General features: G+C 40.5%; 1 protein-coding gene across 1 annotated transcript in view; it reads left to right on the forward strand.

Moving 5' to 3' along the window:
* FOPNL (FGFR1OP N-terminal like) overlaps positions 1–15,326 on the forward strand; it is a 36,233-nt gene that overhangs the window by 13,748 nt on the left and 7,159 nt on the right. Inside the window, exons 4-5 of the mRNA XM_006892720.1 lie at positions 3,462–3,595; positions 5,370–5,436. Coding sequence (XP_006892782.1) covers positions 3,462–3,595; positions 5,370–5,436 — 201 coding nt within the window. The remainder of the gene's footprint in view (positions 1–3,461; positions 3,596–5,369; positions 5,437–15,326) is intronic.

Genomic DNA, 15,326 nt, shown 5'->3' on the forward strand with positions numbered 1-15,326 from the left:
TGGTGAAGAGATTGAGATTGTTCACAGCTTTACTTTGCTTGGCTCCACAATCAACACTCTTGGTAACAGCAGCCAGGAAATCAAAAGATGAATTGCATTGGGTAAGTCTGCTGTCAGAGACTTTTCAAAGTACTAAAGAGCAATGATGTTAGTCTGGAGACTAAGGTACACCAGATCCAGTCTTTGTAATTACTTGCTATGCATCAGCGATCTGGACAATGACTAGCAATGATAGAAGGAGAATTGATGCCTTTGAGCTTTGGTGCTGGAGAAGAGTGTTGAATATACCACGACTGCTAGGAGAACAAACAGGTTTGTCTTAGAGAGAGTCAGACCAGGCTGCTCCTTGGAGGCAAGGATTCTGAAGCTTCATCTGACATACTTTAGACATGTCCCTGGAGAGGGCTGTCATGCTTGGGAGAGTGGAGTGGAAGATCATTGATGAGATGGATTGATTCAGTGACTAGGGTAATGGGGGTAGGTGTGTCAAAGACAGTAAGATTGGCACAAGATAGAGCAGGATTTGTGGCTGTTGCACATAGAGTCGCTATGGGTCGCAAGCGACTTAATGGCACATAACAATAACAACAGGTGAAAATATAGAAAATTCAGTTTCCATTGAGCATTTCTCACTTCTTATTCCATGACATTGGTTACACTTTTCATCATGTGTTGACATACCTGTTATTTCCTTTTATTGTTCTGTTATAGCCTCCTTACCTCTCTCTACCATCTCTGCTTTGTTTTGGTAAATGTTGACCATTTGGTCTTCTGTAATTCACTATTTCAGGGAACATATCATTCACTGATGACAGTGTTTATTTTATAAGCCAGTCTATTCTTTGGATGAAAGATTACTACTGGGAATGAATTTAGTTCCAAGTTCAAAGAGTATCTTAAGAAAATAGGCATTGTCAGTTTACTCTAGTCTCTATTAGTTCAGTAAGTCTGTCTTCTTTTTTTTTTTTTTACAGAATTTTAGCTTTATTGTGTATTTTTTCTCCCTTTCTACCCTGGACCTTATATTGTGTCTTTATTAGAACAATGGGTAGTGGGAGCCAGATAACATTTAGGTCAAAAGGACTTTGGCTAGATGAATGAGGCCTTTTTGTCCCCTGGACTAGTTTCTGCTTTGAGCCTTTGATTTTCTTCAGTCCCCTTTGTTCCAGGCGAGTAGAGTGCATTCATTATATCTCAGATGGCAACTCTCAAGCTTCTAAGACCCCCACACAGCACTCATCAAACCAAGATGGTAGAATATTTTCTTTCTGAATTATTTATGCCAGTGCACCAAGTTATTCCATTTGATTATGTTAACAGACCTTCTGTGCAGGATTGTCATTCAGGATTGAACTTGACCTGTTCTGTTTTACAGTGAGTGTGGCGCCATTGCTCTGCAGTTTGTCATTCCCAGCACGGTAGACCGTCTGATTGTCTGATTCCGAATGGCCAGCACTATTTCCGCTCCCTAGTCTAGCCTGTGGATTTCAGCCCATTTCAGCTCCTTCATGTCTAGGGGGGGGGTCAATCTTTATGGAATCTGTTTCATTTTTAACAGCTTCCAATTTTTCTGGGTTCATAATTCATACGTTTCCCCTTCCAGTTACTGATGGATGGTTGCACCTGTTTCTCCTCATTTTGAGTCCTGCCACGTCAGCAAATGAAGACCCTTCATTGGCTGAAGGCTCTCCTCCATCCACCTTATTGAGGTGCAGAACCACTGGCAGGAGGCGGTTCTTTCCTAGTTGTAGTTTGTGTGCCTTTAATCAGAGGGCCTCATTTTCTGGCGCTGTATACGAGAGACAGTGGTCAGCTGAGTCTCTGTGACCCAGATGCCCTTTCACTGAGCAATCTTACGACTAGGTGTATATATATCCCGCAGAAATAAGAGCTGTGACAAGAATGTGACATTACACACACTCAGATTTACTGCAACCTTATTTAAAATAGCAAAGAACTGGAAACAGCACACGTGCCCATCAATGAATGAATGGCTAAAGAAACCGTGGTATCCATTCACACAATGGAGTATTAATGCATTGCAGTAGGACCAATTATAGTAAGATAAATCTGTTACAAAAGGGCAATTATGGCATAGACAAGTACTATAAAAAGCTAAAGAATGGTTTACCCGCAGAGAGAACCAATCTTAGAGGGTTAACAGGAATGAGAATAGAAGAGAGAAGAAAGTAAAAAGCAATCAATAGATAGATTGAGTGATTGAGTGTCTGCTGTAGTTTAGGACCAGTGGTAATAGCTTCCAGCATCACAACAACACACAAGTCACAAAGTGACAGCTAAGTGATGGTTTTCTCAAAGCTTGTTTGCTGTCCACTTGGAACCGACTCACAGCTGACCCTGCAGTGGGGTTTCAGAGGCTGTAAGTCACATGGAAGGAGACTGCCCATCTTTCTCCCTTAGAGCTGCAAATAGATTCAAACCACTTGCCTCTGGGTTGGCAATGCAGTTCCCTGCATAGCAGGCCGTCAGAACTTCCAAAGTGTTGATTGGGTATTGGGAAGTGTTATACTGGTTTTTGGTGTTCAGAAGTTGAATTGGTATTAATTGGTTGAAATTCTATTTCTATTTAAAATGAGATTTAGGCTGTTAACATGTTTTCTCTAATCTTGATGGCTGGAGAAGAGACTGAAACTGTTAACAACTTCATCTTACTTGGATCCACAGTTAACACCTTTGGAAATAAGGAGACACGTTGTACTGGGAAAATCTGCAGTTAGGGATCTCTCTAAATTATTGAATAATGATGTCAGTTTGAGGACTAAGGTGCGTCTGATTCAGGCCATGGTCTTTCTGATCACTTACTATATATATCTGAGAGCTGGACAGTGAATAAGTATGATAGAAGAATTGATGCCTTTGTGCTCTGGTGTTGGAGAAGAATCCTAAACATCACACGGACGGCCAAAAGAATGTGGAGAGGGTGCAGCCAGAGTGTTCTTTGGAGACAAGAATGATGAGGCTTCCCCTTATATACTTTGAACATGTTCTAAGAGAGGCTACTCCTTGAAGAGGGACAAGATACTGGGAAGGGTGGAGGGTCGGCGGAGGAGGGGAAGATTGAGAAGAAGGTAGATTGACACGGTGACTGCCACAGTTGGCTCTGGTGTGTCAGTAAGGGTGAAGATGACCCAGGATAGAACAGGGTTCAGATCTCTTGTTCATAGAGTCACTGTGAGTCATACTCAGTTGATGGCACCCAACAACAACATGCTTTCTCAGGGATTTTTGAAATGCCAGGATTAAATGGTACTCTTAAAAGAACATGAGCAGATCTTACAATTTGTATAATAATCATATACTAGTGAATGATTTAGCCATTTTGAATGTCTTTTAAAGAACACATATTTTAAAGAGGCTATCTTTAAAGAACAAATAATTTATTTCAGTCTTTTCCTGTTTATATAGATTTCCTTGATCTTTCTTTTTCCCCCCTGCTGTAGACCTCTCTTATACGGAATCCTAGCTCATTTCTTACATGGGCCTAAGGATGGGGTCCAGAATGCACTTCTGAAAGGGTCTTCACTTCCTGGTTCGAGCTCAAATTTTGGAAGAAAACCTAGTACAAGAAAAATAGGTATGAGCTTTCTAATATTTATCTCATAAACTGTCAGTAAGATTTGCTTTTATGTTTTTCTGTTTGGAGTATATTTTCTTGAGCTTTTGAATTTTTTTCCCTGTTTTTCAATGCCATTTATACCCAATATAGTTGGGTGTATAGTTGGTCTTGCCTTAATTATCCTCCAGAAAGCCAAAATATGTTATGAAAGAGAATCTTGGAGGCCTGCAGAGAGTACCCAGTAGAGGATTGTTGTTGTTGTTGTTTAATGCCGTCGAGTCGTAGACGACTCGTAGCGACCCTATGAACGAACAGCCTGAGCACTGTTCGTACACAGAGTTTCCGGAGGCAAGCCATTTTGGAAGTGGATGCCGCTCCTGCTTCCAGGCTTGATTACTGTGGATATATTCTTAGATTGAAAACCTTTAGTCTTCCCATATACCTGTAGGTTCTGGGCAACTTTGACTTCCAGCGTACTGAATAAATAACATTTTAACAGGTCCTCTTTTCAGTTCCCTCTGAGAGTAGCTAATCATTCCTTTACTGTTGTACTTTCTGTGTTCTTAAGTTTTTGCTTTTACATGTTGTCCAACTTTAAGATGCATAGGAAGTAACTGCAAAAAACTCTAGCTTGGAACAGATACACTTGAAACTGACATCATTGCTCTTCAGCACTTTGGAGAGGTCCCTGACTGCAGGCTTTCCCAATGCAGCATATCTTTTGCTGGGACAAAGGTTGTTGATTGTAGATTCAAGTCAGATGAAAAGGCACATAACAACAATATGTTGTCACACTGCTTCTTGTAACAGTAAATAGAAATACCTCTCCTCTGTGAATGTGTAGCAATCAAGATGTCTATAATTGCTATAGCAAAGCGTTTACATGTTCAAATCTAACAGGTACTATCTACTTACCCTTTAAAAAGGCTTCATCAGTTTTTATGCTTGCTTAGACTATATGACACTGTGTGCTTCACTATTCAGTTGGCAGGCATACTTACTGTATACACATTAACACTTTCCAAAGCAACAAGGAACCTTCAGCATTAGCAGTTCTTGAGGAAGACCTTTTCTGGTTTGTAATCTTTTTATAGGGAGCTCTGGCGGCCTCTTGGCAAGAAACTGTGCAGCAATCCCGAAGGCACGTGGTTTGAATCCACCAGCTGCTCCAGGGAAAAGGATGGGCAGTCTCGTCCCGTGCAATTTACTGCCTCTGAAAACCTGCTGTAGGGTCAGCAATGGGTCAGTTCCAACTCCACAATATACAACAATGTCAGTCCTTTTTATAGTCAGTCTCCTTTATATTTGCGGCTAATGACTAGATAAGGAGAAGTATAGGTAACAGGGCATTTTTTAATTGAGTTCTGTCCTACTCCTAAGATGTGAGATGAAGTTCATAGGTGAGGCATTGATAGCCTGACAGCACAGTGTGAGAGAGAGAGAAAGTGCAAATGTGCATTAGTTCCTTTGTAACCATTCTGAACTAATGGGAGGAACAATGATTAGTGCACATTATTTTTCTTGATCATTTACTTTGCAAAGAAAATGTTCTGTCAAATCCAGTTTAGGAAATGATTTGATAAGAAAACAAAACAAAACACTTTGTTGGCCCAGCCACGGCTTCTCTGCGATTTCTTGAGTTAGTAAACGGTTGTATCATGTTCCCCTCCCACACACTTGGGCTTTCCCAGCTCTGGCCTCCTGTCCGCAGGTCTTGTGAGTCTTACTCAACAGCAGTGGAAAGATTCTGAGCATGTTACGCTAATGTTTAGATTCCACCTTATCTCCCCAGACGCTTATCCAGCTCGAAATGGAAAACACGGAAATGGAATTCTCTACTACTTGAAAATAAGCCTAAGGTGAAACTATAGCTCATCAACCTTTTCAGGGTACTTTAAAAACCAAAAGAAAAACAACAACAAAACAGTAGAGTGTTCATGTGGATAAAGTCACATTTGAAACAATAACTGGTTTGTTAGTGAAACTTGTAATCCTGCTTTGCAATATTGAAGGCAAAATAATTTTTGCTATAAATAAAAGACTGGCTGGTTATTTTACAATAAAAATTATCAGCTCAACTTCAAGTACATGAACAACACTTTTTAAAAATAATAATGGATTGTGAGAAAATCTAACATGTATTATATATAATACAATATAATGTAAGGGAACTGTTCATTTTTAATTTCTTCAAATTTTGAAATAGAATTTTAAATTTATTTGAATTGAATTATTTCTTTTGAAATGTTAATTTTGAGTTTTTAGAAAACCTAACAATGTTTCAAAGAAATTGTTTGTTTTTGTCTGTTCAGCAAGATTGCCTCAAATGAATGAAGATAGATTTTCATCTATTATCCAGTCTTATAAAATCGTACAAGCAGTCCCTGACTTAGTATGTTTAACAAACAGCATTTATGATGGTGCGTTTTACATCCTTTCAGCAATATCTACTGTGGAGTGTTACAGCACATCAGTTACATTGTTAAGCTCCTTAGTTAGCCACTGCCGGCTGACTCATAGCTGACCCTCCAGTGGGTTTTCAGAAGCAGTATTCTCCTTTCTCCCACAGAGCAGCAGGTGGATTTGAACCACGAGCCTTTAGGTTTGCAGCACAACTCCTCACGCCTAAGCCACCAGAGCGCCCCAGTTAACAATATAGCAGGCAATAATGAAAAGTTTTTAAGAAGAAGAGAGAATTCAGCTTAAATGAGAACCAACTTAGAACATAGTCATCAAAATGGGGTTGGGAACTATACCTGTACTAGCAGTTAAAATAACCAGCTGCTGAGGACTATAGAAAATATAGTTTAAAAAATTAATGGAGGCAAGTGAGAAGCATTGTCCTTTTTTTTTTTTTTTTTTTTTTTACTTGTTGTATGCCATCAAATCAGATTCAACGGACACATGAGGTGATGGCCTCTCCTTCTTCTTCAGCAGAGCATCTGGTGGATTTGAACCTTGTACTTTCGGGATTTCAGTGCAGCTTCTTGCCACTAGGCCACCAGACCTCCTTTTTTCTTTTTTTTTTAAGCATTGTCTTCTAAAGTTGGCAAATCTTGTGTGTGCTTATGGCGCTAAAATGGCCTTTTACCCCTTTTCCTTAACAGCGTGGCTAAGTTTACCTTCTTTTCCCCTTTTAGCAAAATTTCCCTTAAAAAAAGTTTGTTCTCTCAGTTAAAAAAGTATCTGTGAAACCTTGGGGGGTTCAAGTTTTCAGAGCGCCTGGAGCCTTGACCTTGTGTTTGCCAGAGCACAGTATGTGGGCACCGGCTTCGGGCCTCACCCGGTCCACCTGGAGCTTAATCATCTGTGGTTTTGGCTAAAGAACATATTCTACATTTTCTTGGATCGTTTGGGTTTGGTGGGAAGATATAAACAGCTTTGGTTTCCTTTTTTTGCCACAAGAGAATACTGCTGGGAAATATATCTATTTGAAGGAAAAGTTTTCTTTTGTTTTGCCTAAGTTGATGAGCTTTGACATCTCTCACAAAACTGAATGAGTATTACATATGTAAGATCTTATCTACACAGGTTTGATTACAGAAACTAAGAAAGTATTCTCTAAATAAAGGAAAAAAACAGAGCGCCTGTGCTTTTTGGGGAGTTCCATTTCTTAACTATGACATGAGGCGTTTACCACCACTTGTACACGGCTTCCTCAAGGAGTATATTTTATGTAAATAAATGCTTAGAGCGAATCCTAGGGTTCTAAGCATTTTTATTTCTTAGTTTTTAAAATTGTGCTTTTCCTATTGCCCTATGCCACGTACAGGGCTCACACAGTGGAAAAATCTAGCATCCTACAGTGTCTGTGCATACACTGGCTTGCTTGCCAACTGGACTTGAGATGAATACTAACAATCCTTTCTGTTCATTTCAGATGATCACGTTGGGAATAGGGAGGACGCAGGCAGCGCTGTGGAAGATCTTCACGTCCCTCCAGCAGTGCAGAGATGACACCTGCATTCAGGGCATCTTCCATCTTAAGTAACTTATTTATTGTCCCAGTGTTACTAAAATATCCCACTAATATGTGCATTTTGCAGAAATTTGAGTTTCTGCAAAAGACTTAGCCTTTGATGGTTTTCCTGAACTTGTTAATAAAAGCACAGTGTCATTTAGCTTACTGAATTTGACCTGATATAAAATGTGGAGTTTTTTTGAAGATGTCTTCTAAAGCTCCCTATCAATAGCAATAACAAATTTGTGGAAAATGAAAGGGCTTTATCATAACCTCTACATTCTGAAAAAGAAGTGCAGGTCTACACGCTCTGAATTTCCTTCCTTAGCTAAAAGGAGGTGGGTTTATGGGAAAAGTCAGGGTTTTGAGTTTTGTTTTTTTAAAAAAAAATACTTAAAAGAATACTAAACAATGTAATTCATGTAACGTTTTCTCTTTTTTAATAGCTATTTTTCATGTAACCATTTACAATTAGGGTAAATGTCTGAAATACTATCTCAAGTTTAGGTTTTTAAACTTATTAACAATGTGCTTTTTCTTTCCTGAGTCCATTTTTTCTTTTACTGGAAAATTTAATTAAAATGTAGAGGGGGAAACAATTATTTCCTTTTGCTGTAAGTAAAACAAAGAGTTGATTTTATTGTCTGAAGAATGTGCACGGAGCATGAAGAGACAGGCTTTGGGGAAATACCAAAAAGCACCTTTTCAGAGATGTCATTGTTTAACCTTGTTTGCCATTCAGTTGTATAATAGTGAGTTGAGTTATGAAAGGTCATCCCTATTTATTTGATTTCTTATTAAGCATTACTTCTATTCTCAGACTAGGACAATTGTCAGAGCTCTCCCAGTGCGCTCTCTAAACTACTATAGTGATATTTATGAAGGAAGGGTTTTTAAATAATATTGAGTCTGCAGAAAACATCTTTTACAGTACATGTTGTTGTGTACCGTAGAGTTAGAACTGACCCATAGCTGACCCTCGGTGGGTTTTCAGAGGCAGTTAATCACACAGAGGGAGATTACCCATCCTTCTCCAGCGGAGCAGCTGATGGCCTCGAACTACATGCCTTTGAGATTGCAGTGCAGCTCCCTACCACTAGGCCACCAAAGCTCTTTATAGTACATAGCGCCTGATTATAGACCCGTGTACAATGGCACCAGTTAGCACAAATGTTTACCTCAGGGAAGAATGATAAGGGTTATAGTAGGTAAAATTGACAGTCTTCATGGTGTCGATTCTCTGCAGTCTTTAACAATTCCTCAAAGCAGGTAACCTAGTGGCCAGAAGCAGGCAGTTGGAATCCACCAAGCGACTGCTTCTTGGGAGATAGAGGTGCAGTCTCCTCCATGCAGTTCACAGCCTCCAAACACCTGCTGGAGGATCAGCTATGAGTCGGCTCCAATTCTACAGTAGTGAGTTGCATTAAATCCCCGTTAGCCACACTTTACCAATTTTGAGATGTCCTGTTGGTGGATTAAATCATGTACACACACATGAAATTGTTTTAAGGGCCCATTTCTGTTTTTCAATGAAATAATGTAATACTTGATTAAGATAACGACTGTCATTCTATTATCTGTGGGACTAGAAATACTCGAATTCTTCCTAGAGGGTTCAGTTTACATTCAAGGATGTTGGCGATGGACACTGAGTTTACCTCAGGGATTGCATTTATGTGAGGCTAGATTAGGAGAAAGAAAATGCTGGAGTTTATAGTTACTGACGTAAAGTCATTAAAATAGAAGCTAAATGGAACTTGCCACATGTAGGCCATAGTCCTTTTGTTAAGTATTATTCTGTAACTTATTTGTACCTGGGCAACTTTTATACTTTAAATATATCATTTAATTAAAAAAAAAACCAACCAAAAAACCCTTTGTGTTGAGGGTGTTTTGTTCTGTCGTCAGGAGGGGTACACCAAAGCCACAGAACAATTGGAGTGTTTTTCCATGTCTCCTTTGGTAATCCCCAGCAGCTGAAGGTGGAGTGTGTGGAATAGAAGATTGAAGGAAAAGAGCTTTTCCTGACTTACGTGTATTGGGCAGCCAGTCACTTTGATAAGATGACATTGGTGGAAGTTGGTGATGAGGGCATTATCCTAATCTAGGCCTCTTGGTTGGTGAGAGCGGGATGGGCGCCTCTCATTGGAGCCAATGAGAGACTGGGACAGAAGCTGGGGCTTTTTTTAAAAGTCATTCGACTTGTGGAAGGGCCAGTTCTCTTGTGCCATGAAAGATGGCTCTGGCCTCTTGGTAGGTGGTAAGAGCGAGCTGGGAGCTATGAGTCGCCTATGACTCAATGGCAATTAACAACAACAACATAGAGCTCAGTGGGCCTAGTAAACAGAAAGTGATGCTATCAAACCAAAGGTAGGTATTTTAGTCTGTGGCACTCAGGCCTGATTTTAATTGTTTTTTGTGAAACATTCTTCTAAACAGTATAGCACTGGTCTGTCCATTTGCTGTACAGAGGTAACTCATGGTTGCTGTGATGCTGAATACTATGACACTGATGTGCCAAATGTGATAATGGTTACCCATGGTGGACAGTGTTTGGTGGAGCTTCCTGATTAAAACAAGCTTGGAAGCAAGAGTGGCATCCACTTCCAAAATAGCTTGCCTCTGAAAACTCTATGAACATGGAGAAATGACAAAAGTTATACAAGTGTTCAGGTCTTTTGTTTATAGGATCACTATGAATTGTCTATAACTTGATGACACTTAACAACAACAACAGGAGTCATATGTGGTTTGAAAAAAATTTTATATTTGAAAAAGATCTATTTTCAGAATACTAACTCTGGAATTTGTATGATTATCCAAAAAGATGAGATTCAAGTTTGTTTGAAATTGAGAAAAGAGCTTCAGAGGTAGCTCTGGTGGCTTAGTGGTAAGGAATTGCACTACCATTGCCCAGGGTATGCGGTTCAAAACCACCAGTTGCTCTACAGGAGAGATACGGGCAGTCTCCTTGCATGTGATTTACTTCTTCCAAAAAACCTGCTGGTGAGTCAGCGAGGAGTTTGTTCCAACTCTGGGGTGCACAACAACAACAAAGGTAATAATTGCAGAAAGTCAAGAAATCAAGGGACTTGAAAGCAGCATATTCCAGAGTATTCCAGTGGTCATGCTGCACTTTCCCAGTGACCCCATGCCCATCAGCGGATGATTGGAGAAACAAAGTATGGTACACACACTATGGAGCACTACTCAGCCAGGAGAAGAGAAGTCTTGACACGTCCGACTGTGTGGATGGAATTAGAAAACACTATGCTGAGTGGCACTGCTACTCAGGAATCTTATTTCATTTCTATGAGATAACATGAATCAGCAAATGAGTAGAAATCACATTTCTTAGTGATTACCAAGGACAAGAGGGAAGGGTGAGTCTTTGTTTAGGAAGTGAATTTCTGTTCATGGTGATGGGAATTTGGTGGTGATTGTGGGTTGGATGATTGTAATTACATTGTTATGTGCTTTTGACTCACTTGTGACTCACAGCGACCCTACGTACAACAGCTCTGAACTCTATGTACAACAGCTCTGAGCCCTGCTGTATCTTGAGCCAATTTCACTGTCTCTGACACACCAACCCTAGTCACTCAGTCATCTTATCTCATCCAGGGTCTTCCTCTCTTGCACTGTCCCTTACCCTTCCCAAGCATGATATCCTTACATTGTTTGGTATGATTAATGTAATTGATAACACTGAATTATATACCTGAAAAACATTGACTTGGCAAAAATATATATAGTGTTTTCACAACAATAAAAGTTGAGAAGGCTAGCAATTTCTAGCCTCAGTTTAATAGATGTTGGACTAAAATGTTTAAAATGCTCAAAGAGAAAACGTGTTCATGGGGAAAAAAATAGAAGTGGAGAGAATCAACTGATTCTCATAGAAAAAGGTTTTGTGTGTTTTTTTCCAAAGAATTTTGTTTATTATTCTGCTTGTTGTTGTTGTTATGTGCCATCGAGTCTCTTGCAACTCATAGCGACCCTATGTACAGCAGGCCTGAAACCTGCTCTATCCTGTGTCAACTTTACTGTCTCAAACACACCTACCCTCTTTACCCCAGTCACTGTATCTCTTTCTCCATTCCTCCACCCTTCCAAGCATGACATCCCTCTCCAAGGACCGGCCCCTCCTTGCAGCATGTCCAAAGTATGTCAGATAAAGCCTTGGAATCCTTGCCTCCAAGGAGCAGCCTGGCCTCACTCTCTCTAGGACGAATCTGTTTGTTCTCCTAGCAGTCCATGGTCTATTCAGAACTCTTCTCCAGCACCACAGCTCAAAGGCATCAAATTCTCTATCACCCCTTGTCATTGTCCAGCTCTCTGACACATAGTAAGCAACTGTGAAGACTACAGCCTGGATCACATACCACCTTTGTCTCTAGACTGACGTTTTAGAGTTTCACAAAATAGTGACAATTGGAAATGAAGAGAGACTTAGGGAAAATGGAAAGAAAATTGAAACCACTAGAAAACTAAAAAGTATAAACTTTTTTTAAAAAAGAACAACACCCTAAAGCGTCATCTCTCATACTGTGGATATGTTGCTAGGAGAGGGTATTTCTTGGAAAGGGTCATCATGCTTGGAAAGATGAGGAGGATCAGCAAAAGAGAAGAAGACTCTCAATTAGATGGATTGGCACAGTGACTTCAGCAGTGGCCTCCAGTGCATCAGAGATGCTGAGGACGGCACAGGATAGCACAGGGTGCAGGTCTGTTCTTAGGGTCGCTATGAGTTGCATTCGACTCAGCGCCACCTACCAAGCGGTAATAGAGGTGACGGTTGAAGATGACAGATGTAAAGCTTTGCATCTCTGTTGGCATAGTACTAAGTAGTTCACAGTTAATGGAAGAACACATCTGTGTAGGACCTGTCCCTGTAAAATCTGATAGTTTAAAAACCAAGCATATGTAAAGGATTGTGAGAATATGCCTCTCAAACACTTGGGTCTTTGCATTAATTGTTTTTGCAACAGCCCTGCCACAACAACCATGTGGTTTTCCTTACTTATTAAAAAAGAAAAAAAAAAAGAGTGAGGTAAAACACTTTGAGAAACCTGGGATCCTTCCTGAGAGAGAGGTAAGCATTGCCATGACACCAAGATAGAAATTGGGGGATAAAGAAAAAAGCATTGCATGACTTACATCAGGAGAAGCACTGGCCCAAGAAAGGGCTTTTGTGCCATAGAGTTGGAGCTGAGCCTTGTGGGCAGGAATCAAACTAACCCCAAAACCCATTGCCATCGAGCTGTTTACAACCCTGGGGTGATCCTAATTGCCCGCTGTGTGTTCCAAGGCTGTATATCTATCTCTCCAGATGCAGACTGTCACGTCTTTTTCTCATGAAGCAGTTGTTGCACTGCAGCTGCCCCCCTTGTCCAGCAGAACATCTGGTGGATTTGAACTGTGTGCCTCTGGGATTGCAGTGCAGCTTCTTGCCACTAGGCCACCAGAGCTCCCAAGCTGCTCCTTTTTTGATTGGCAGACACGCTCTTAACCACTGTGCCACCAGGACTCCTTAGAGCCAGGAATGATGTCCCTTTATTCAGACAGAGGAGATTCTTAGGCAGATCCCAGATCAGATGCACTTACACACTGATAGACACTTTTAATGATTGATTCCTCTAGCATCTAATCTTTGATATTACTAAAAATTGGAAGATAGCACACTTTGAGGGTCTTCGAATTTGGTAGAAGCAACAAAGCTGCTTGGCCCAAAGACAATCTTAACAGAAATTTCCCCTTTGCTGCCTTAATTCATGGAGTTCTTGGAAACTCCCATTCCCTAGCACTTCATGGAAAAGAAATGCCAAGGGAAATGACCTGTTGTCACTGAAAAGGAAGATTTTATTTAAAATAACCCTTTTTTCCTCAATCTGAAAACAAGCAGCTTTTTTAAGGCATGTGAACAAAACTGGAGGCATCTAACTGAATTGGCCCAACAATGCCATTCTGAGGATCCAAGAGTCGGCACTGCATGCATTGAACAAATGCTTTTTGAGTGCCTGTTGCATGTACATATAATCCCTGGGTACTTGTAGAGAGGACCAGGAGAATACTGGGTGTTTTCCCATTAAGACTTTCATTTGTGTTGACATATGGTGTAAAAGTAATGTGTGCTGTTTTATCTTTGAGTCGGAACTAACCCATAGTAGACCCTCCTGTGTGTTTTCAGAGACAGTTAATCACATGAGAGGAGATTGCAGGTCCTTCTCCTGCGGAGAACAACGTGCCTTCAGGATTGTAGTGCAGCTTCTTGCCGCTAGGCCACCAAAGCTCCAGTGAAGTAAATCAGTAGAATTTGAGTAGACTCTGCCCTGCTTTGCCGGTCCTTGAGAAAACAGGCTCAGGGCAGTTCACCAACAAAGCAGAGAATGGCTGCTGGTCCTTAGCTGGTCTCCAAATGTCCGACTCTTCATCCAATTATATGGACTCTCTTCTACAGACGGGGCTTGGGTTACCTGCTCTACCACTAGTTAGCTCGCTTTGCCACTTTGGCTAACTCACTCAATTTTGGAAAAGTAGAATTAAACCTAAAACAAGAGGGTTAAAAAGGATTATTACCATTATAGAAGAAACTATTATCATGGTGGTGGTAGTTGTTGTTGTTGTTAAGTGCTGTTGAGTCAACTATGAAAAATAGGGATGCTAAAGAAACCAACCCATGGACCAAAAGTGGTATCTCATAGAGACTTGTGATCACATGACAGGAATGTAAGGTGTATGATTAACTCAACCTTCAGGTTGTTCTAAGACATTATGAATTATATGCAAACTCATCTATATTCCCCTATTCACTAATTCACTCACTCATTCACCTATTTGTTGGTTTTTATTTAAGCCTCTTGTTTAAAGTCAACAAAACCTCAGGCAGGGCCTTTGTATTTAAAAGTCAGTTGTTATTTTATTTTGGAGGAACATTCTTCTAAGTGGTTACAACACTCTTCTGTCAATTTGCAGTTAAGGTAACATTGGATTGCTGTGATGCTGAACCTTGTACCATTGGGGTGTCAAATGCCTTATCGGTTACCCTTGGTGAACAGTGCTTGGTGGAGCTCCCCAAGTTTAAGATAGGTTTTGAAGCAGGAATGGCTTCCACTTCCTAAACAACGTGCCCCTGGAAATTCTATGAATTTTGATAAATGAGTATAGTTCTAGAAAGGCTTTGGGTCTTTTGTTCATAAGGTCATTATGAGTCATGCTTGACTTGACAGCAATCAACAACAAATCTGAACCCTGCCCTGTCCTGGGCCTTCCTCATCATCGCTGACATACTTGAGCTCACCATTGCAGTCACTTAATTGAGGGTCTTCTCATCCACTGAGCTTGCCAGGCATGCCAGCCCTTTCCAAGGCCTGACCTGTGCTAACATCATGCCCAGAGTAATATACCCAAAATGGCCAAATTCTTCTCATGAGAGAACAAAAAACAAAAGTTGCTGTCGAGTTGATTCCAATTTATTGCTTCATGCTTTAGAGCAGAGCTGAACTCTGTAGGATTTCCTTGATGCTAATCTTTATAGAAAGACCAAGATGCTGTTGTCCAAATAGAGAACAAGGGAACAATGTGTGGCTTAAAATCAGGAACGGTGTGTGTCAGGATTGTATCCTTTCTCCATATCTAGTCAATCTATGCGGAGCAAATAATTCTAGATGCTGGGCTGTATGAAGAAGAATGTGGCATCAGTACTGGAGGAAGACTCATCATCAACCTGTGTTATGCAGATGACACAACCCTTCTTGCAGAAAGTGAAGAGAACTTGAAACGCTGCAA

Source organism: Elephantulus edwardii, unplaced genomic scaffold, assembly GCF_000299155.1.
Source record: "Elephantulus edwardii isolate Elephantulus edwardi_28Jun2011 unplaced genomic scaffold, EleEdw1.0 scaffold00117, whole genome shotgun sequence".
In the NCBI taxonomy this organism is placed as follows: Eukaryota; Metazoa; Chordata; class Mammalia; order Macroscelidea; family Macroscelididae; genus Elephantulus; species Elephantulus edwardii.